This window comes from Ziziphus jujuba, chromosome 6 (assembly GCF_031755915.1).
Source record: "Ziziphus jujuba cultivar Dongzao chromosome 6, ASM3175591v1".
Lineage (NCBI taxonomy): Eukaryota > Viridiplantae > Streptophyta > Magnoliopsida > Rosales > Rhamnaceae > Ziziphus > Ziziphus jujuba.
In genome coordinates this window covers 19,197,898-19,221,361 of record NC_083384.1, presented here as the reverse complement: position 1 = coordinate 19,221,361, position 23,464 = coordinate 19,197,898, and the positions used below count along the sequence as shown (strand labels likewise).

General features: G+C 31.7%; 1 protein-coding gene and 1 long non-coding RNA gene across 4 annotated transcripts; both read right to left on the bottom strand.

The window, feature by feature from the left end:
- Positions 1–1,437: 1,437 nt before the first annotated feature.
- LOC107430319 (2-oxoglutarate-Fe(II) type oxidoreductase hxnY) lies at positions 1,438–5,834 on the bottom strand. 3 transcript variants are annotated; one of them, XM_025079458.3, is made up of 11 exons: positions 5,620–5,834; positions 5,275–5,467; positions 5,056–5,136; positions 4,667–4,723; positions 4,439–4,555; positions 3,807–3,907; positions 3,668–3,726; positions 3,305–3,361; positions 3,102–3,147; positions 2,348–2,427; positions 1,438–1,761 (listed from the first exon to the last, which is right to left on the bottom strand). In XM_025079458.3, exons 1-11 carry the CDS (start codon positions 5,695–5,697, stop codon positions 1,698–1,700), a joined length of 933 nt encoding a protein of 310 aa, XP_024935226.1. In that variant the 5' UTR covers positions 5,698–5,834; the 3' UTR covers positions 1,438–1,697. The 3 variants fall into 3 exon arrangements, 2 of the variants coding, with proteins under 2 accessions (XP_024935226.1, XP_015896643.1); XM_016041157.4 differs by having other exon boundaries at positions 4,439–4,560; positions 4,667–4,718; positions 5,620–5,830; XR_009639463.1 differs by having other exon boundaries at positions 1,693–1,761; positions 2,348–2,457; positions 4,439–4,560; positions 4,667–4,718; positions 5,620–5,832.
- Positions 5,835–16,849: 11,015 nt separating this feature from the next.
- LOC132804293 (uncharacterized) lies at positions 16,850–22,872 on the bottom strand. Its single transcript, XR_009639421.1, has 7 exons — positions 22,583–22,872; positions 19,910–20,015; positions 19,749–19,786; positions 19,250–19,349; positions 18,123–19,166; positions 17,946–18,052; positions 16,850–17,872 (listed from the first exon to the last, which is right to left on the bottom strand). It is a non-coding gene; the product is annotated as an uncharacterized LOC132804293 (long non-coding RNA).
- Positions 22,873–23,464: the final 592 nt, after the last annotated feature.

Sequence of the window (23,464 nt, the reverse complement as noted above, 5' to 3'; positions counted from 1 at the left end):
CCTTTTAATTATCTTCCAATAATTAGGCAAGTAAAAACAAAAAAAAAAAAATCACATTTATGAAACAATATCCAAAATTATATTAGACAAATCAACCTATCGTATTCTTAGAAAAAAAAAATAGTATCACAAGTTATAAGTTTACCTATCTATATTATTTTTTTACAATAATAAATTTGATATTTGTATCGTTATTATAAAGTAAATAAAAATTAAAAAGTAGACAAAAATTAAAAGATATGTGGGAAATATATTTTTTGAAAATCAAAAGTTTAATATTTCGGTATCGATGATATTTAATGCATGCAAACTTAACTTTCAAATATTCATATGGATGATATATTGACAATTACATGCAAATTTATCAAATAAATATATCTTTTAATAATTACTTTTTTTATTTCACATTTTAAAATAAAAATAAGTAATATATAAACAACTCTAAACTACCTAGGAGTTCTTCATTGTATGGAAATGGCATTAATAAAATATAACATAATTATAATATTTATTCTATATATCTTAATAAATAAATAATTTTGTTAATATTTTTTTATATTTTTTTATTAATAATAGTATATTTTTAACTATTACAGCTTATTAAAAATCGATTGATTAAGAAATCGATTTATTAATAATAGTATATTTTTAACTATTACAGCTTATTAAAAATCGATTTATTAATAATATTTTAATTTTTTATATTTTTTTAACATCTATTTAATATTTTTGCAATTTTAATAATCAATTTAATTAATTAATTTAGTCCTAACATTTTAACAAAAATTTTCATTTGTTAAATAAATTTCAATCATTTTTTATAATTTTTTATCGATATACAATAATTTTCGATATTTCAATAGATATATTCATATTTTGAACCATACATACTTTTGTTGATACCAAAATTTTAAACATTAGAAGTTGCAATGGTTATACAATTTCTTTGTTAATGATAAATTACACAATATCATATTCCACAATATCCATATTCATAATATTTTCCCTTTTTTTTTTTTTTTTTTTTTTTGGGTCCAAAAACTAGAGGAAGTGCTTTCATCTAGTTAAAAGCAATTTTCACTAAAATCACTACCAAACAAACCTTTAATTTAAAATATTAAAAGCACTTTTATGGTTTTAAGCAAACACCCAACATGTTTGTTTGGGTTTTTGTTTTCTTTTTTTCTTTTTTTTCTTTTGTTTTTATGAAATACATTTGGACTAAAATTCTCGAAAGAAAAGTACTCCTGAATCAAAGCACCTACAGAAAAAAGTACTACTAAACACACCCTTTAGTCCCTATAAGCTATTTAATGTAATGTTTCCAGACTGAAAAGCTTATCAATTGCATTCAATTATCCCTACAGGGACAATAATTCTCTACAAGCCATTTAATGTTATGTCAAGAAACATTTTTACATTCATCAGATAAAATAGTAAACAAAAGCTCTACTAAAAATAACACAAATATAGTACTTATTAGTCAGCACACATTACAATCCACAGAATCACAACATAGCAAATTTATATATAACAAACAGTCCCATCCGTTCCAAGATAAACTAACATATTATTTTCTTGTTCAATGGAAAATGAAGAAATTTTAGTCAATTTTTATGGTAACTTAAAAATTCATTTACCATTAGCATATGGTCTCATTTGCTTGGACTGAAAGCTCCATGACTCTAAATTTAACGCTAGGAGCCATATGTAAGCCTGAAGCGCTCTTTCATGTAGTCACCACTCCGAATAGGGGGAAATCTGGAAGCGCATTGAAATGAATACTTTCTCAAGTCAATCTTATACAAAAATTCATCACTAGAAGAAGTAAGAAGAAGTATGAAATAACAATTTAAAAGAGATGTTATAAAAACAAAGCAAGTGAAAACAAAATATTAACTTCTTTAATTGGGCATATGTGTTTAAAATTACTAATGAGTGATGACTTTCACTATTAATTTTAAGAATTTCACCAGTTATCAGTCAAGAATGCAGCTTATAAAAAAGCAAAGGGAAAAGAGAAAAATTTTGAATTTCAGGTTACGGATTTGAGATTAATATGTTTACCTACATCAGTAAAACCATCCTAGCAATTTGCGCAAATCACTTGACTTGACACAAAATATCTTTGACATCTTTCATAATCAATGTATACAAATAAAAGCATAACTACACCAGGATTTTATTTGCTATTTGATGCATTAAGTTAAGCAAAGTCAAAATTTGCCAAATACATATGCATAAAGAGCTCAAGCAACTTTTCAATACTAGCAAAGTAAAATGTCCATCTTGGAGGACAAAATAAAATAAAACATAAGAAAAGTGTGGTAGAGAATTTTATTTATACCTTGGGGGAGATGACTCGTTACAACAACTCTCTATGCATTCCACCACACAATCTTCATTGGGATCTAAGAAGAAAGCCACCTGCATCGTTAAAATATTTCACATTCAATCCTGAAAAGGGCAAACATGAAACTTTGTTGGGTCATTTCATGATCATTGATTCTTGGCATAAAAAAGAACTTGATTTCGTCTTTCATGGCATCTGAAACTATTCAGTATGTGTTGCATGTTACATTATTTTTGTTTGCAATTTGTAATAGCTCATCTACAAGATATGCAGGGTTGAAATGTCAAAAATATCACAAACCTATATCCTCCCAAATTAATAATATGTAACCAAATACCCATTAACTTTCTGATAAAATTTCTGAACAATTAATAAAAAATAAAAAGAACAAAAGAAATGTATCTATTACCTACACCTCCAACAATGGAAGTTCAACTGACTTAAGAGAACCCAATTTCATATCTCAACACTTTTACAATTTATGAGTATAAATTGCCGTTATTTGCCACAGGAAAGTTTCCTTAACCTAAGGTTAGTCTTGTTCAATATACAATTTCAAACATAATGTACTTCACTTTCCAGAGTTTTCAGAATTGTCTATTTCTTCTTCAACGTGAAGTAAATTCCCACAAAATGGATTTAACTAGACAACATAAGCACACATCTCTTCAAATAATATTCCCAGACAACTAAGAACACAGTGGAAAATGATGGAGAAAAATGTAAAAGCAAGTAGCTAAATGATTACAGAGTAGCGTTCTTTTCCAAATGGCATCACTCTATGTAGTGTGGACCTACAAATAAGGAAGAAGAGTCAGAAAAATAGGGGGTAAAGCCCAAAAACAAAAGTCTGCTCAATATCTCTTAACAAAATGAATATTCATTACTAAAAAAGACGAATAAGCTCTCTGAGAAGCAACATGAATAGCTCAAAATAAGATGATAAGTTACCTGAATAAACAGTTGGTCCACCTCTCCATCATGTCCCCAATGTTAACAATGAATGCCCTGCAGATTCAAATTTAAACTCTTAAGATAGAATAATAATTTGGTCTTTCATGGAAAAATATGCACAAACCAAATCCACATCCAATTTACATTCATGTTAAGATCTCATTACTTTATTTTGTAGATATTATTTTGTAGAATGTTATTTAATGGAGGCGGTCGAACAACGGAATATGCAATCAGATAAGTTTTTATCTTGTACATATTCAATTCGCCTGGACCTGATATCTTTACACCAGTCATACAGCCATTTAAAAAAACAAAAATAAATAAATAAATAAATAAATGTCTATGTTGTGGACTCACCCATTTATATGGGGAACATCTTCCCAGACCCAAGGTTGTTTAGATTTTTCCCTACAAACCTGTTCAACAAGAAATCATTACAACTTTGAGAACATAAAAGGAATGAGGCCAAGGTCAAACATTAATGACAGAAGCATGCCTGAAGTCCTCGAACACCATCAGATACAAGGAGAGTGACCATTCCATAATCTGAGTGAGCAGAGGCGCCGTATATTTCTTCCCCAGAATCTACAGATCCACCTGAAATTAAATACCAGGAAAACATTAACAACCTTAAATGCTAATCTATGAAGTGACAGCATTTCAGTGGAAACATTAACTTCCTGAGGCACTACATGCTAAAAATTCTCACAAACGTGCTATCATATAAGCTAGCATCTGTATAATTGGACAACTAATGGTCCTGAAATTTTTTTCATATTAAAATGAGCTATTTAACTAACAAAAATGAAACTACTAACCTAAATTTCTGGCAGTCATGCTATAGATGTCTTGATGTGGAGCAACAGTTGTTATAGATGAAGAAAGTGGAAGTAAAACACAAATTAAGCATCATTTTCACATATAATCTTTCTCCCTTTTTTTTTTTTTTTTTTTTGTTTTGCCGTGAACCTTTAACTAAATAAATATATATATGAACTATCTGCAGGTTAGCAATGTGAAAAGGGAAAAGTGGCTATGATTTACTCAGAAACAATAAATCAAACTAGAAAACAAATAAACAATCTAAAGTAATCAGACATATACGGAGGCCAATTTATGGTAGTAAACCTGGATAGTGCAATAGGCGAAGAAACGCTGCTGATCGATCCAAGTTTCCAACTTTCTCGAAAAAGTCTTCATTCAGGTCCAAAGCCAGGGCAATCAGAGAAAGCAATCTTTTTCCAGCTGAACTGAGGCATCCAATCATTTGACACAGTCACATTATTCTTACATATAAAAAATCCAGAATGTAAATGAAAAGTTGTGTTCAACAACAAGATACAGAAATTAACTTACAAAACTTTGCTATAAAAGGATTCCATTGTAGCTCTCCAGCTGGGTAGACTTTCTGTACTTAACTTACAAGGAATTTTGAATAAGATTTATCAACAATCACAAAAGCTCTCTTCCCCACATACTCACAAAGACGACCGAGACTAATTGGAGGAGTTAAAGCACAAATAAACACAAGCATATCTTTTTCTTTGACAATAAATTATCAAATTTCACATCCACCAAAAAAAAAAAAAAAAAAAAAAAAAAATTCTTGTCAATCGCATTGGCTTCTGTCTTAAGCCATGTTTCATTGCATTAAATGTTTGAGCAGGCACTGATAACATTTAAGAGGGTGGGGGGGGGAAGAAAAACAAAGGGCACAGTTACCAAATTGTAACACATGGTTTTACCTTGAGACGGCCATTGATTCAATTTTGTAGGACTGTAAATGTCTTCCAAAGGACCAATATAATAGCTCTCTTTACAGTCACCTGTTAATTTAACAAACGGGTTTCTTTTCATATAGAATTTATAAGAAAAAAAAACCAGAAAGTATTGAGAAAATTATCTCTCTCTATAGATATATATATATATATATATGTATATATATATATATATAAGCACAAAACCTTTGGAAGCAGAGTAGGGGTCAAGTTTCTCGCCAAAGAGAGCAGTATAGCCTCTATGCTCCTTGCGAAACAATTTCATCTTCTCCTCTAAAGGAAGCGAGAAAAACTTCTTGCTTTCCTCAAACAATCTCCCAGTTAGCTCCTCTTCCACACCATGATTCACAACATAGAAGAATCCGTACTCTATACATGCCTGTACACACACACACATATATATATATATATATATATATTTTACCTTTTTTTAGTTCAAGAATTAATTTAATTTTTTTGGGCTTTTTTTTTTTTTTTTTTTCTATTTGACATTTTATATGTGATACTTTCTGCGGCAAAAATTGAACGAACCTGACGAAGTGTACTGGCGGTGGAGGAGCGGTCCGGTGAAGACAAGTCTATAATAGGCAGCTTCAGAGCCTCCTCCATCTCCGTACCGTCCGTAGTGTCCACGGCTATTACAGTGTTAGTGTGAACTGTGGAGTTAGGACGATCTGTTGGCAGTTGACCTCCGTTTATACGAGAAGAAACCTTTTTGGCTACATCAATATCCAAAGATACGAGTGGACATTTACACAATGACAATAAAATAATAAATTTTATTTCAAAAAAAACAATAAAATAATAAAATTGGGATCTAATTTTTATGCCGTGAGTTCCAAATATATTATTTATTGGAATAGTTAAAAGTTAAAAAATAAAAATATTTTGTATAAAATAATATTTCATTTCAAAACTAAAAATCTTAGAAAAATAAATCTACAACAGCAGTGAACTAAATTGCTATGCGGGGATTATATAGATTTCATTTCTGGTAGTTAGTGGTAAACAACATTTTTTTAATGTAAGTTAATAAAGGTAATTATTCATAAAGTATAATTAAAGCATGTTTAGTATGTAGAATAGATGTATAAATGGAATAATTATCACATAAGATAATTTTTTTCTTTTTGCTTTTTTTATTTAAAGGGAAATACAAATATGGAAACTACTTAGGAATATTATGAGAAGACATGCTTCCCATGTAGTCTAAAGCAACAAGATGATCGATCCCTCTAGGGCCCCAATAGCAAAAGAGTGGAAACCAAGACTAAAGTCAGTTGGCAATGGTAAGAATTAGTTAACTTGAGGCTATCTCTTATTATGGCATCTTGTTTTTTTATTAATATATGTTGTAAATAATTTTTATAAATACTCTCTTATATAGATATCCATACCAACTATACGTGTGTATAAATATTTGTTTACTCTTATTCAATTAAGTCAACTTTTTTTTGGTTAGTCAACAACAATTCTCGTATGGTATCAGAGCATTAAAAGCTCTAACAGAATTTTTTGTTTTTCCGATCCAATTTGTGCTGAATTTTTATTTTTTTTTAATTTTTTTTTAACTACCTTCTCTAACTTTGTTGAAACTCATTCAAATGCCTTCTCTCTTAAAGATCTTGGTGATTTGAATTTTTTTCTTGAAGTTGAGGTAACTCCAAGTGAAAATGGTCTTCTTCTCACACAAAGGAAATACAGTTATGATCTCTTGGCAAAGACACATGCTAGACGCCAAAGACGTTACCATGCAAATGTCCACCTCTACAACTCTAACTCTTATGGATGGAACTAATTTGACTGATGCCACTCAGTATTGACAGGTTGTTGGTGGTCTTTAGTACCTATCTCTGACTCGTCTTGATATTTTGTTTGCTGTTAATAAATTGGCCAAATTTATGCATAAGCCTATCGAAACCCACTGGACTGCTGTCAAGAGACTTCTTCAATATCTTAAAGGTACAAATTCCTTTGGTTTATTTCTAAAACGTAACTCTTCATCATCTCTCCATGCTTTTTGTGATGTTCATTGGGTCAGTACTGAAGATCACAGTACTTCAACCTCAGCATATGTCATGTATCTTGGTTCTAACCCAATTTCTTAGATGTCCAAGAAGCAACGTATTGTCTCTCTAAAACACGGTTGCTATTACGACATCTGAATTATGCTGGCTTCGATCTTTGCTATTTAAGTTAAAATTAGCTATACCTCAAGTTCTAGTCATTTACTGTGATAATGTGAGTGCTACATATATTTGTGCAAATCCAATTATTCACTCTAAACTGAAGCATATCAAGGTTGACTTCCATTTTATCTGAGAAACTGCATGTGTATCTCATTTCTAGCAAAGAGCAAATCGCTGATGCTCTAACCAAGCCACTATCCAAATAGAAATTACAGTTTCTTCAACCCAAGCGAAGTGTTCATTCCACCATTAGCTTGAGGGGGAATGATAAGGATTAATTGACTTGAGGCTATCTCTTGTTATGGAATCTGTTATGGCATCTTTTTTTTTTTTTTTTATTGATATCTGTTGTACATAGTTTTCATCAATACTCCCTTGTATAGATATCCACACCAACTGTACGTGTGTACAAATATTTGTTTATTCTCATTCAACAAAGCTAACTTTTTCTGATCAGTCAACAACTCTCATAGACAAGACCATCTGCAACAACATTAGACTGTCGAAAGATATGTATGATGGAGATGCCTATGCCTCGATTGATCAAATATGATAATTTTGAATGATGTTGAAGCAAGGATAATCATTTTGTAATCCATTGACAACTCGTGACACAATAATAGCATAACCCATTTCAACTATGACATTACAAAGATGTCTTTCTCGAACAAGTTTTAATCCGTGAAAAAGAACCCATATTAGAGTAAGGACAAAACTTGTCTTCCCTAAATTCACAATATAACCACAATCCAGCTACCATTACTATCTCTTAACACACTTTCAGCACCAGCAGCATTAAAAGCTTATTTAAAGTGCCATTGTGTTCTATTTGACAAATCATAAAGTAGAAGGATCACATTTAAGCCAAATAGTATTATAACTTTTAGCAAATAAGCCATGCAAAATAAGAGGGGTTATTTCCCACGCATATTGAGTAATAATAGCTTTTGAATCACTAGGCCTTTTGAAATTATAATAAAAAATAAATTAGCACCGGTATTTCCAAATGAGCTAACAAGCAACAACATAATGAGCATGTCAATTTCCCCTATGGGCTGAAGAAAGAAAATCAACTTTACATTTGCTTTTGAAATTAATAGCAAGCCAAACATACCAACTATATTTGAAGAAGTCAGCATCAAAGTCTAAAACACCAAAAATAAACAAATTTAAAACACCAAGAGATAAGCAAACTCCTTTAGCAAATCTACAATCCATTACGGCATGAGACAAATTATCCTCATCCTGATGGCATAAGGGACAAGCAGCAGAAGTGCTCAAACCTTTACCAAAAAACTTTCAATGAACCAGAAGCTAGTATAAAATATGAACATGACAGATTGTTTGGAGCTTCCATAAATAGTGCCAAACAGTAGGCAGACTTCAAATTAAAGCTACCAGAAGAAGAAAAGTTCCAAATCAAATTATCAGCAACAGAAGAATCAACCGAAACACAGATATACTGATAATTTCTTTCAACAAATCCATAGGCACTACATATTTCAATTTATCAATCTGCCGGCAGATGTCTCTTAACAACTCAACCATATTCAAATTCCAAGAAACATTAAGACTATTCGATAAATAATCTTGAAGGCTTTTACCATACAACTAGGGATCAATCCAAAAAAAGAAAGATTTTCCATAACCAATTCTTTAGAAAATTCCTTTTGAAAGCAGATTTAGATTCTATTTAATTCCTTTCCATTGGGAAGAACAAAATAATTTCTTTCAACAAATCCATATGTACTAAAGATTTCAATTTATCAATCTACTAGCTGTTTTCTCTTAACAACTCAGCCATCTTCAAATTCCAAGAGATATTAAGACTATTCGACAAATAATCTTGAAAGCTTTTACCATACAATCAGGGCTCAATCCACAAAAACAAAGATTTTCCATTGCCAATTCTCTAGGAAATCCTTTTGAAAGTAGATTTAGACCCTGTTTAATTCCTTTCTATTAGGAAGAACAAAGCATATTATCATAGTAAAAAATAAAGGTAACAGGATTAAAGTGATATTTACACCTAAGAACCTGAGTACAAAAAGATTGACCATTTTGCAATAATCTCGAGGAAATCTTCATCAAAAAAACCTTTGCTCATGCTACAAGCTTTTTTTGACTTCAAGGCCCCATTTGAACTAGTATCACAATTAATTAAATAGATCTTCTTACCATTTTTACATCCTTGCCATATAAAATTCCTATTAACTTTGTCAATTTCATCATGAATATAATTAGGGAAATTGAGAATTGGCATCTGATAAAAAGGAATAGTGCTAAGAACTGATTTGCATCTGATACGAAGGAATAGTTTTAAGAATTGATTTGCATCTGATACAAAGAAATAGTACTAAGAACTGATTTAACCAAAATAACTTGACTAGCAAAGGAAAGAACTTTAGATTTACTAGTGTTGAGCTTTGTTCCACATTTTCCAAGACAATATTGTAATTAGTCTTAGATCTGCCATCCAAAGAAATAAGCATCCCAAGATATTTTCCAAGGTCAACAACTGATACGAACCTAGGACGACCTGCTCCTAAACCCGTATTATATTAGCCCGGATCTCAATTAAGTTCAAGTTCTAATGGAATGGACCTCAACCCCTAACCAACCTGTGGTTAGAAACCAGGATATAATGTAGACGCCACAATAGGGGATGGAAAACCTATTGATAAGTCAAGCTAAAACAACCAATTCTCTAATGGTGTTTTAGGTGTTCTCAAATAACAAAGAGATAATTAATCTCACAAGTATTTTCTTAATCAAATCAAAGTTTTTTTCTTATTGATAACTAAGCCTTTAAATAGGCTACAAAGCCATGAAATAAAACCCTAAAACATAAGGAAAACCGGCCACCAAACATAAAGAAACCTAGTTGGCCGAAACTATACTTCCTTTCCTAATCTAAGTTTGATTAATTAATTCATTTATATTAAATTAGGAATTAATTAATTTACAATGGAAAGAATAAAATAAAAACCTTCCTAAAGTTATTTGTCCAGAAAATAAATAAATAAAAGCCAAAAAGTAATGGTAGTTTCCTAAAACAAAAAGTAAAAACAAATTAGGAAACTAAAAATGCTAGCCTTTTAATCAAGGTGACTTTGATCAATATTTGACCACTTTGAGCTTTAAATCAGCTTCTAGATTCTTTTTAGAATGCCAAATAAGCTGAATATGAAGTCCCACATGTTTCCCATGCTTGGAAAAATAAGAAAAGGCTAATATAGTAAAATACAGTAAAGCAAGCAAGCAATACAGCAAATTCAGCCAAATTGTTGATGCTGTCCGTACAAGCCCTTTTTGATTGCATTTGAGGCTACTTTAACTTGATTCCATGACCTCTTAGGCATATGTATTGAACCCATAAATCATTGGAACCATTTCATGCTTCCCGGACTCCAAAAATGTACCAAAACCGTCACCCGGGTCCGTATCGGTTTCCACCACTTGGATGCTTAGAATAGGCTTTGTATCTTCAAGTATGGACAAGCTCTGTTGAGATTGATTACCCCCTGTATAAATAATCCCAGGTTGTCCTTAAATCTCTTAATTTGAGCTCTTGTAATTGGCCTAGTCTTCATCCGTGTCGAGTCAGCACCCCAGCGGGTTATCAGTTGAGCGGGCTCGGGTGGAATCACATCAACAACAGTAGGTATATGACTTATATTACAAATTGACTTTTTAGCTACACTTGAAATAAATTTAGAAAAGAAGAGCTTAGATTTTTGAATGTTGATTTTTTGCCTAAAAATTGAGCAAAACTCCTTCAAGCAACTTAAAACCAGAGCAACTTGATCAATAGTAGCCTCAAAAAATATAACCAAGTCATCAGCAAACATTAGATGAGAGACAAAAGGATCTAGAAGTCTTCAAACGTATCCAATTACCATTCAAAACGTGCTGGAAAATGACATGAGACAGCTTTTCAACACAAAGAACAAAATGATAAGGGAAGAGAGGATCCTTTTGTCTAATGCCTCTACTAGAAGTGAAGCTGTGAGTTAACTCCTCATTCTAAATAAGCTAAGTGTTGTCCACTTTGATGCATTGAAGAATTAAATTAATCCATTTATCAAATAAACCTATCTTCTTTAGGGTCTACTCAAAAATTCCAATTCAGTATATCAAAAGATTTTTCCAAGTCAATTTTTCACATGATCATTCCTTTCTTCGACTTGGACTTATTAAAGAGATGCAACATTTCCTAAGCAATAACATTGTTGTTTGTAATCTGCCTCCTAGGAATAAACTGAACCAATTGAGACTAATAATCTTTCCATAATAGGCCTTAACCTTTGAACATTAACTTTACTAATAACTTTGTAAAAAGTATTACAAAGGTTAATAGGACTAAAGTGAAGCATGGTTTGAGGACATTGTATTTTAGGGTGCACAAAATTAAAGTATCATTAAGAATTTTAGGCAAGGAACCCACAAGGCCTTCCTTTGTCTGTCTCTTGACTCCCCTCTTGCCTCCTCCTCCTCCTCTTGCTACTCTACTCGTGCAAATTTCCCAAGATTGCTCTCTCAGGTATTCTTCTATACCCCCATGCCTCTTCTTTCCCTTCAATTTAAGTAATTGCTATTTTCCTATATATTGCAGTTTTTGCTTTTTCATTTTTACTTGATTTTGCCTTCGTTTCTATTCTTAATTTGCTAGGTGACCTAGATCTATGAAGATTTTGGACAACAGCTTAAGGAAAGAATGTCGTATAGTTAACATAACAAAAGGCTTTATCAAGCCTCTCACAAACCAGATGATGACCAAATCTACCATTACTCTAAGTATACTTGGTTCAATAGCTCCTAAGTCAACAAGATAGCACTCCTCAACCAGATCATTAAGGCCAAATTAACAAACACATTAGCTATAACACCAACTTTTTTTTACCTAACTGCAAGCAATTAACCAAAGGGAAAAATTTATCTTACTGATCTCCTTGACAACAAACTAAAGTTTGCACCTAGTATTGGCAATCGTACTTACATATTAAAGCAGTGTATAACCATTTCCCTTTCCTTTGATTATTAATTATAACATTTATCATCTGGTTAGAAAGGGAAATTAGCTCCACATACAAGTCTTCACCCTTCCAAAGAAACTATAAACCATCTAAGAAACCAATAGGGTCTACTTTGATAACTTTCTTCCCATCAATCCAAGAAATACTTTTAGCAGTTTGATCACCACTTATACGAGTTTCTATAAGAACTACGAAATTGACATGATATTGACTAATATAATTCCTTAGACCTATCTTAAACTCAGCATTACCAACTCCTCTTACATTCCAAACATAATATTCATAAAGATAAGATAAAAATGAAGGTTAAAATAGTACCTAAGAGGTAAAGCCATCAACCATATGCTTAGTAACACATGGACCAGCATTAAGCAAAGTATTGATATCTTTATCGAAGACCCAATCATTTAACCATCAACATACCACGACGAATTATCCTAAAAATACCATCCCCTTCTCCCACAGATTCAGCTTCCACAAGAGAGCCAAGAAAATGCAAAAGAAGACCAGAAAATTGCCTAAAAGGTTCAAAGAGAATTTTTTCTTTCTCGTGTGCACGCCCAATAGTTTTGTGATTTTTATGCCATAAGATGAATTGTTATTAAGTGTCTTAGACTTGAAATTGAAGAATATCAATTTCATAGAAATACTTCCCTCATTTTACAGAGTAGCCATTCCTTTCAAAACGATTAGAGAATCCCCAATTATTCTTCCTTCTAGAGTCTATATGGCATGGGATATGGAAGGTGCTCATGCTTATATAACATTTTTTTTATTTAATACATAATATTTTTTAAGAATCTCTATTCAATGGATTCTGTTTATAATGTTATTGAATAATAATGTGTAATTTTTTTATTTTAAAATTATATCTAATTAATTTAAACCTAACTAAAATACAATAAATTGAAAAATGAAAAAATGATTGATGAAAGAAACCATACCCACATAACCTACAAATTTGATGAATAGGAAACAGGAAAAACCAAAGCAGATTCATCAAAACAAAGAGGAAAAAAAAAAAAAAAAAAAAAAAAAAAAAAAAAAAAACCTTTCTCTATCCTTACATTTCTAAAGGTGTGGATTTTGTCTATGTTTTCTATTATTCTATGATCATTTGTAAATCATTTTTTTTTCCCTTTTATACAATTTTTTCTTGGATCTTTCATTTAATAAATATATAATTAATATCTTTTTTTGGAAAAAGAAAAAAAAAACATATATGGTGTTGAGTGGTAGCTTCATTGCAACCATAATTTATGAACCAAAACCAATTAAGTCTATGATTCACCATTTAGAAATTGTGAAAAAAAAAAATTCATAACTAGCATTTAGATCTTAAACTTTTTTTCTTTTTTTAGTCAATATATGATAAATACTTAAAGCCTGTATCCCAATTACTCTTAGTGAAATAAGAAGACTTTGGCTAACCAATTTTTTCTTTCTATCGTTTATGAACCATTGGAGGTTTTTTAAACTTTTTTTTTCTTTTTTTCTTTTTCAGTATGTTTGTTTAATTGTTTTATATCTTAACTTATATATGTTTTTATAAGATCCAGTGACTACATATACCATTCATCTTCTTTGACTTTGCTATCCCCTCTTCTATATTCAAGAAATTTTACAATTTTCTTAGCCTATTTATGTTTTTTTTTCCTCATAAATCCATAATTTACTTTTTGACTGACTGCTAGAACACGTGTTTTGCAAACAATGATATGGTGTTTCAATTTATCAAGAAAATTTGAATTTGCTAATATTTTTTCTAAAATTTATTATTGAAGGATAAACTTAAGCCATTTTCTTCTCCGAAATGAGCTAGAAACTTTACTTACTGTGTAACTCTACATTTTTATTTGTCATAAGTTAATAATTTGACTTTTGATAGTTATGCTTAGTTTTTACTTTTCACAATATCTTTTTAGGAGTTTGGAAATTTTTGGTTTTACATGTTAAAACTGATAATTTTATATATTAGGAAAATAAACTAAAAAGAAATAGCAAAATTAATCTAAACAATAAAATAAAAATTCCTTCCACATGCTTTTTGAATTATTCCCATAACAAACTTTTATGTAGAAATGCTAAAACCTGAGAGCTATATAGATTTAATCTATCCATGTTATTTTTTGTTCATGTTCTGTGCTTTCACAATAGGTACTAGTTATTATGAAGGGGAAATTAATCTTGCTAATTGTAATATAATATCACAATTAATCCATCAACTTTTTGTTTTATTAGTTCTTTCCTATAGTAGTTATTAGTTATTTGTTAATTTGGTTATTTTACTTTTTGATGTATATGTTTTTTTTATTATTTTGTTTTCTATAGGTGTTGTTATAAATCAATGTCTTCATAAAGTTTTGAATTTGACTTTGACAGTTCATCATCAAGCAATAATGGACAATAGCATTGTCAGAATTTGCATTTAAGTATGTATCCCAAAAAGTAGTGAAAGAACAAGCTTTGGCAAACTTTCTGGTCGATCATCCGTGTTTGGAGGTGGAAGGTGAAATGGATCCAGTATAGATAACTTCAATTTCCCTTACAACTTGGAAATTGAGTTTTGACGGATCAAGGAAGCAAACTTCATCAAGGGTGGGAATTGTAATTGAATCAACCAAAGGACAAAAGACACAATTTTCATTCCAACTCACCTTTGAATGTTCAAATAATCAGGTAGAGTATGAAGCTTTAATCATTGGCTTGGAAATTTTGAAGGACCTGTGAGCGTCGATAGTTGAAATAATTGGCAACTTAATGTTATCCTTAAAACATTTGACGTGTGAATATAATTGTCATAGTTTAGCTTTATCGAAGTATTATATAGTGGCCAATCAACTTATATAAAGTTTTGATGATGTAATCCTTCGACGTGTACCAAGGGAATTGAATTTTGAGGCCAACGAAATTGCCCAAATAACATCAGGAGTACACATTCCGGCTGAGTTGACAGAGAAGGTCATAAGTATACAAAAGAGGAATCTCTCAATGTTGAAGGAAAGATTCACAACGAGAGATATCTTTTGTGTAGAGATAGATGAAAGTGACTGGAGATTTCCATTGATAAAATACTTGGAGAATCTCAGTGGAAAGAATGATAGAAGGACTCGCTTAAGAGCAGTTCAATATATCTTATTTGACAAGCAATTATATAAGAAAGGCCAGGACAACTTACTTTTGAAATGCTTGGGCAAATATGAAGCAATGTTAGTAATGGCTAAAGTGCATGAGGGTATCTATGGTGCATACCAAGTAGGAACAACAATGAGGTGATTGATAAAAAGACATGGCTATTAAATATGCCAAAGGGTGTACGGCTTACCAACGTCATGGTCCAATACAGCACATCCCAGCCGTACCGTTCAATCCCATAATTAAGCCATTGCCATTTCAAGGTTAGGCTATGGATTTTATTAGCAAGGTGTATCCTTCATCGAGCAAGTAGCATACCTTCATCATAGTCGCCACCGACTACTTCACTAACTGGGTCGAGGCAAGACTGATGAAAACTGTGAACCAAGCCGATGTGATCAAGTTTATCAAAAAAGATATAATCCACAGGTTTGACATACCAGAAATTACTACTGCCAATTGCCGAACGGTATTCATTGGTGAAGCGGTTGAAACATTCGTCAAGAAATAAGGGATCAAGCTTACTCATTCAATCCCATATTTTCTTCAAGGCAATATTCAGGCCGAGGCAACAAATAAAGTGCTGAAAGGCATCTTAGAAAAAATGGTGTATGTCTATCCGAGGGATTGGCACAACTTGCTATTGGAACTTTGTGGGCTTATCGGACATCAAAGAGATCTAGTAGTGGAACCACAACTTTCACACTAACGTATGGGCACGATGCTGTTCTACCCATGGAAGTAACTGTGAGGTCTCTATGGATTGCCCAACAACACTCTGGCCTAATATAGTCAAGCCATGATACAAGAGATAGAAGAATTGGATGAAGTAAGATTGATTGTGTTGGATCATCTCCAAGTACAGAAGAAGGCTGTGGCAAGAGCATATAACAAGAGAGTGTGATTCAAGGACTTCGGCGAAGGGGACTTAGTGTGGAAGGCAATGCTACCAATTGGTTCCAATGATCCAAAATATGGCAAATGGTCTCGTACTTGGGAAGGACCGTTCACTATGACCAAATATTAAGGAAAGGAGCATATCAACTTTAGGACATTAATGGTACAAAGCATTCCAACTTGATCAACGACTGCTTCTTAAACAAATTTTACCTAACTAGTGGGAAAGGTCATGAAACAGTAAAGGTAAAAGAAATTAATTAGGTGTATTAAATAGGAGATTAAATCTTGTACTCATTATATCATTTGGCATTAATAAAGTTTAGGGCCGAAATTTTCACGGCCATTATTTTTTATTTTTGTATATGGCTTGGCCAATGTTGACCGCTCATAAAATATAATTGTTATAGGCCAAGTTCGAAAAATCAGGCATAGGATGAATTTCATTGTCAATCTCAAACAAGACTTAATAAAATGAAGAAGATACAATTGTTTGGTCGACAAACGGCTAAGAATAAATTTATTAAGAAGTCATAAAATTCAGTGAATTGGTCTAACAAAACAAATAAAACAATATCTAGAGAAGGAAAAACTAATACAATTATAAAAAAAAAAAAGAGGCTACTGCTCTCTGATTACATCATAAGTTGTTTTTCTGAAAGCGTCCCATAAACCATTACACCACTAGGTAGTTTCTTCAGCTTGAGATCTCCTGTTTCTAATTTCTTTGATCTTCTCTTTAGTATTGATAATTTTCTCTTTAACAGAAGTGGCTTGAGTAGACAAGTTCTTGGCATGATTAATTTTTTTCCTAAGATTAGCTTCTTAGTGGATAGTTTTTCCTTCAACTCCTTGATATCAATAGCTAGAGCAGCGGCTTCTTGCTTTTTTGCAGAATAGTCAGCATGCAAGGAAGCCAAATTAGCTTGGAAGTTAGAAAAAGAAGTGGAAAGTTTTTCAACCTCATCAATATCCCATTTTGCAGATAAAAGGAATCCCCATCTTGATGAAAAGAAGCATGGATCTTTGAGGCACAAGATCGGACACTAACATCTAGTAAAGAAGTATTGCTGATGATACCGAACGACTTGTCTAGTTCTTCTCGTGCTTCATCTTTAGTTAAAGCCTCAAAACCTCCTTTGAAAAAGCTAACAACACAGTCAAAAACTTTTTGGACCTTTTCAATTTCAGAATCGTCTGCTTCTATCTCAGTGACAACTAAAGTTTCTACAACCGAAGTAGGCAAGATTGGTCCAAAAAGGTCATCAACATCAAGGAAGGTATTCTTTCCAAGGTCAAATTCAGCCAGAAAAATGAAAGATTTATGCATTATAAAATAATAGATAAAGAAAATTATTTCAACATTTAAGATAACTTGAAGTGTGAGTAAGAAAAAATTACCTTAGATTTGTTTCCTGTTGTGATGGAGGGAGGTTTGGAAATAGCAAATGAGGCCAGAGGCACCAAAGGCAAAATATAAAATTCAACCAAAGGAGAAGGAGAGCGTTTGTCCAAAGTTTGGCCATGCTATCATGATCCAAAGAAATTTAATGAGTTGACATGTATGGATAGTGGAAAGAAAATGCCAAAGACGACTTACCTCCATATTAATAATATCATTGTGCATATCATTTGTTGGAGATTGATCGCCATGAGAAGATGGGATGATAGCCTTTTTATCTTCGCATGCCGGATGTAGTTTTTTTTCTGCATTTATCCAAAAAGTTAGTTTTAGTATAAATAAAACTAAAACCACATTTACAGTGCTAAGTTATACCTGATTCGAGGGTACAGGTTCCCACTTTTTCTGTTTGTTGGAAGTTATTTCATCGGTCGATGAAGGAGCTAAAAGCTGAACGTCAAATGAACAACCCACAAAAGTAAGACAGTTAGTTCAAGCAAAACCACATTTTTTGAAGGATTTTTTTTGCATAAACTTACTAATGTCTAGAGATTGGTTGGAATGTGGAGGTAAAAATGAATCCATTATCTACATGGAATGACCATCGATAGTCTTGGTGGTGGGATTGTGTTTGGAAAAGACATAGATGGCAACATCCTCAACAGGACACCTGAACATGGTATTTACAATCTTGATCCACCAATCATTGAAGTTTCAAGTGGTATTGAGATTAGACAAGAAGACACTGCACTTGAAAGAATAACTGGATTGCTTGAAGGTAGTATTGCATTTCCTTAATTCGTCAATTGAGGAAAGAGATGACCGATCTGTGGAACAAAGATTATAAGAAGATACCCATGGTACATTACTGGCTTGGAAAAGACCAAATTGCTGAGCCACGAGGTTTGGACAATAGACTTCTACATTGCACTGATAGGATTTGAATTTTCAATGGAAAGGAAGATCTTGATTGATCAGCATACTAGACCAAATAATTTTCAAAATATTCATTAATGGAGGGTTTTTCTCTATGCCCTAACAAGGATTAAGTACAGTACTCAACCAAGAAGGAAGAAAAGGATATCTGGTTAGCACTGAAAAAGTTTCCGAAACTTGATGGTCCATGGAGTAGAAGAAATCAAAGCAATTTTTGGTTGAATGTCTCTGCAAACCATTTTGAAGGATTTGACGGCTTAGGAGTGCATTGAGTTAACTTATGGACAGAGATGGCCTCTTCTCAGGAAAATAAGCATGAAGCCAAAGCTACAATATCTATAGAAAATCGGCATGATGTGGATCCATGTTAGCATTGACGACATTGTTGATTCCTCGATACAAGTGACCAAGAATGAGCTGCCCAAATGCATAGGGAGAACCAACAGTAAGAGCTTTAACTATGTGAATGTACCCTTTCATCACCTGTATTGAAGGCACTCAAAAGATGTACCAACACAACCACAAAAGAAGAAAAGAAAGGTGTTCTTGACCCAAGGGTGGTTTACCTTTGCCTTTGATGTTCTTTAGGAAATGGTTGTAAGAAGATTCATGTTTTGGGAAGTTGGCTTCTTCATAATGCAAAGAAGTTCACCATGAGGTCTAAGGCTGAGCAAAACAGCAAAATCCATAAAGGTCGGTGTCATCATCCCAAATCTTAAATAAAAAACATTGGAACAGAATACCAAAAACAAAATGCAACTGTAATGAAGCCTTTGTTGCATTAGATGTCAATACATGATAGACGTATAGCAGCATAAATTGAGTGCAGTGGTCTGATGCTTAAAAATACAATGTTCATTATTTGGAAAGGATGAAGCTGAATATGGGTGCAATGAGTAATGTCGAGAAGTTTGATCCAAAAAAATAATAATAATAATTTAAGATTAATGCAATTGCAAGACGAGCACAAGCCAAAAACAATATGAAAGAACTTGTGTAAAGTTGCCGCATGGAATTGAATTGGATAAAGTAGATTATTTGATATGTGATTAAAGATAAACATACCTAGACAGTGGGTGAAAGTAAAATACTTGGAGAAGGTGCTGCCATGATTAAAGAAAAAATTAATAAATTGAAGTGCCATCATGTTTTATATAGTTTTAAGCAGATAAAAGGTTGATACTTGGTTGTGATTAAAAGCATGAAGCAAGAGAAGACGGACTTACCTTTCTATAGACAAGTTATTTCCTTTGTCGACATCGTTTGGAGGAAGAAGAAGCTCTTTATTAGAAGGCTGTTTCCGCGCAAAGGCGGTATCGGGGGTTTTATTGGCTAAGAAGAGATGGATAAGCTTATCAGCTTTTGGGTAATGGCACATAAAATGAATTTTATGATAGATTTTTACAGGCAGTAAGTCAGGAATATCAATGTGTAGCAGTGATCCCAGTAATCAACAAGAGATTAAAAAAAATAATAAATAAATAAAAGTGCAGCATGGGTGCATGTATAATTAGCATGCATAGGTTGTAATGATGAAGAAACATCAAGACTTACCTATGGAGCCATGATCTTGCACGAAATGAAATTTGCATATGAGTTATGGAAAGTGTGAGGCGGCATGGAGCAAAGTTTATAGGGTGAGAGGTTTCTAGATATAATCTACGGAACTTATGCTTGAAGGAGGATTAGAGAGAGGAACTGCCTTGGCTATAGAGATGGGAATTCTGTATATTTAATATATATATGTATATATATATGTCTAGGGGTGTTTTGTCTTCATGAGATATATATGGAGCATAATGAAATTTGGAAAAGATTTGAGGAATCCCTTTAATTTGGAGGTTTGGGATGGAAGCTTTTGTGAAAGTAAAGTTGTCAGGGTTAATAAGAAGGAATTGTTTTATAGTATGGTTATTTGATATATTCGGTGGGATCCATAAGAAAATCAATACATGGCTGGAGGATGAATTTGGCTATTGCACCGTATCATATCAATCTTGGGATGGAAGGGTTTTTGTATAAATTTGGAAATTAATAACATACTTGGTAAAACAAGGCAAAATATGGCTAATGGGTGCATTCCTTTGATGGAGCCTAATGGATGCATGCAAGATTAGATTGATTGCCACATTTTGGGATGTTGTTAAAATAATAAATAAATAAATAAATAAAGTTCAATGGTAAGAAATTAAATGAGCACGTGTTGGTGTGTTATAACCAAATAATAATGCTAGATATTTATAAAGCTTTTTTTTTTTTTTTTTTGGTTTTTGGGAGAAGCCAAGATTACATGAGGATATTAACACATGGTTTATATTTGCATGGAGACTTGTAGAAGGCCATGGAATAAAATTCAAAGTAGATAATATGCTTTGTAATTTTTTTCATTTAACTACAAAATTACAAAGCAAGGTGGACAATGTTTGGACTAAGAAATTAATTTTCCAAATCAATATTTTTTAATTCATTGAAATATTATTTTTTCAAAATCAATTAAAGAGCATTAGTCCCATATTGATTGGAGATGGCAAAGAGATATGACTTACACATATATAAATTATAATTTTGAGGTTGGATTTTGAAAAAGTCCCACATCGAAAATGCATGAAGTATTTAGAGAGGGAGATCTCTACACACCTCTACATACAACTATGAGACACTAGACTATCTAGTTTTTCTTTTTTTAGAATTTACTTTCAATTAATCTATTGTTATTTGTTGTTCTTAGTTGAAATTTAATTTTTTAAAGTCATTTAATCATTAAGGCAATTAGACTTTATAGATTATTTTTATTCTTTAATAATCAATAGATTATTTTTATTCTTCAATAATCAATTGATTATTTTTATTCTTCAATACTCAATACAATCGAAGTTTGATTCAATTGGTGCATTTTTTTTCTTCTTTCTTTAAACTGTTACAGGTTTGAAGTGGCATGCTCTAATTCAGTTGGCGCATGTTTTTTTTTTTTTTTCTTTCTTTAAACTATTACAAGTTTGAAGTGGCACGTCCGCATATTTAGGAGACGACAGATTGTTGGAAAGTTTTTAACGTTATTCCAACATATCTTTTTGCCTTTAATTGTTAAGGCAACTAGACCTTATAGATTATTTGACCTTATAGATTATTTTTGTTCTCCAATAATAAATACAATCGCCTAAAAAGTGCAATTCAATTAGCACACATTGTTTTTTTTTTTTTTCTTAAATTATTACAGATTTGAAGTGGCACACCCGTATATTTAGAAAATGACAGATTATTGGAAAATTTCCAATATTATTCCAGCAATAATAAATTGTGTTTGATGATGCTTATGATTAAAAAATAATAATTAAATATATTTTTGGGCCTCTAATTTGTTCCCAGTTACAATTTGGCCCTCAAATTTTGTTTTATTTTTTCCATTTTTCGTCAATTTTAATTTTGGTTTACATGTAATTAACCCTTAATTTTCAATTTTTTTTTTAATTGGCATCTTCAATTTTAGTTTTATTTTAGCGTGGGCATTGCGTAGTAAACTTACATTACAAACTCTATTTTTTTTTTTAATCTTATTTTCTAATGTTTTTAGATTTATAATAAGATAAGATATTTAACATTTTTTCTTATCAAAACTTTCCTTATTCAACCCATATTGAAACATAAACTAAAACTTAAAGACTTCAACTGATAAAATTGAACATGTAGGGCATAAACTGAAACCAAAAACTAAAATTGAAGCATTCAATTAAAAATAAATGAAAATGGAGAGCCTAGAATGAAACTGGAGACGAACTGGAGTTTTTTTTTTTTTTTTTTTTGGGGGGGGGCAATTATTAGTGTTAGTATGCAAATAAATTACTAAAAAAATAAAAGCGGTTTTTTCTTCGTTATCAAATAAAAATATAAAGGTTACTTACATGATACCCATTCAAGGAGACAATTGATGGCGAAAAATTTCATCTTTCCGGCCAGCTTGGGACCTTCATAAAGAGCTAAAAGTAAAAAAGACTTTCAACAGGTGCCATTTGAATTCAAGCCATGGAAGCCATCTGTTATACACCTGTCACGTGCTTATACGCTTGTAATTTGAATTCAACCCAAGGATGCCATCTGCTAATACGCACCTGTCACGTGTCCCTACACTTCTAAATCTGGAAAGGTGGAGCTGAATTCTAAGTTCTCTTTCTTTATGTCTTTGAGAGCGATAAAAATGGTTTTTGTTAATATTAAATGGTGAAAAACTCAATAAAGAAGGGATCCAATTGCGATGTGTTAACAATAAATTAGAGGGTTCAAAAGTGTAATTAATCCATAAAAACATCATAATCCTTCATGTTATTTAATCCTTGTCATAAAAACTAAAAAAAAAAAAAATTAGAAAAAAAAATGAAGCAAAGATTTCAAAATATAGGATGTTTTAAGTATATTAACTTCAACCCATACATCTCTTTACTTCACCGCAAGAGAATTTTTATTCTAAGTTGATACAAAAATCAGGGATTGCATATTTACCTTTAAAAAATATATATATATATCAGGGAGTAGTGATGTAGACAACCAAAAAGAAACAGTGAAATTTACTTTGAGGCGTGGTTTAAAAAATCGGAAATATTTTTAAAATATTTGTAAAATTTCAGTTTTTTAATTTATGAAAAAAAGGAACTGAACTCCTTAATAGAAAGGGATATAATATTCATGAAAATTTCCAATAATTTTCCATCAAAATTTTCAAAGAAATTTTCAATATCTATTAAATTTATTTTTAAAAATTTTTTATCAAAAAACTTCACAAATATTAT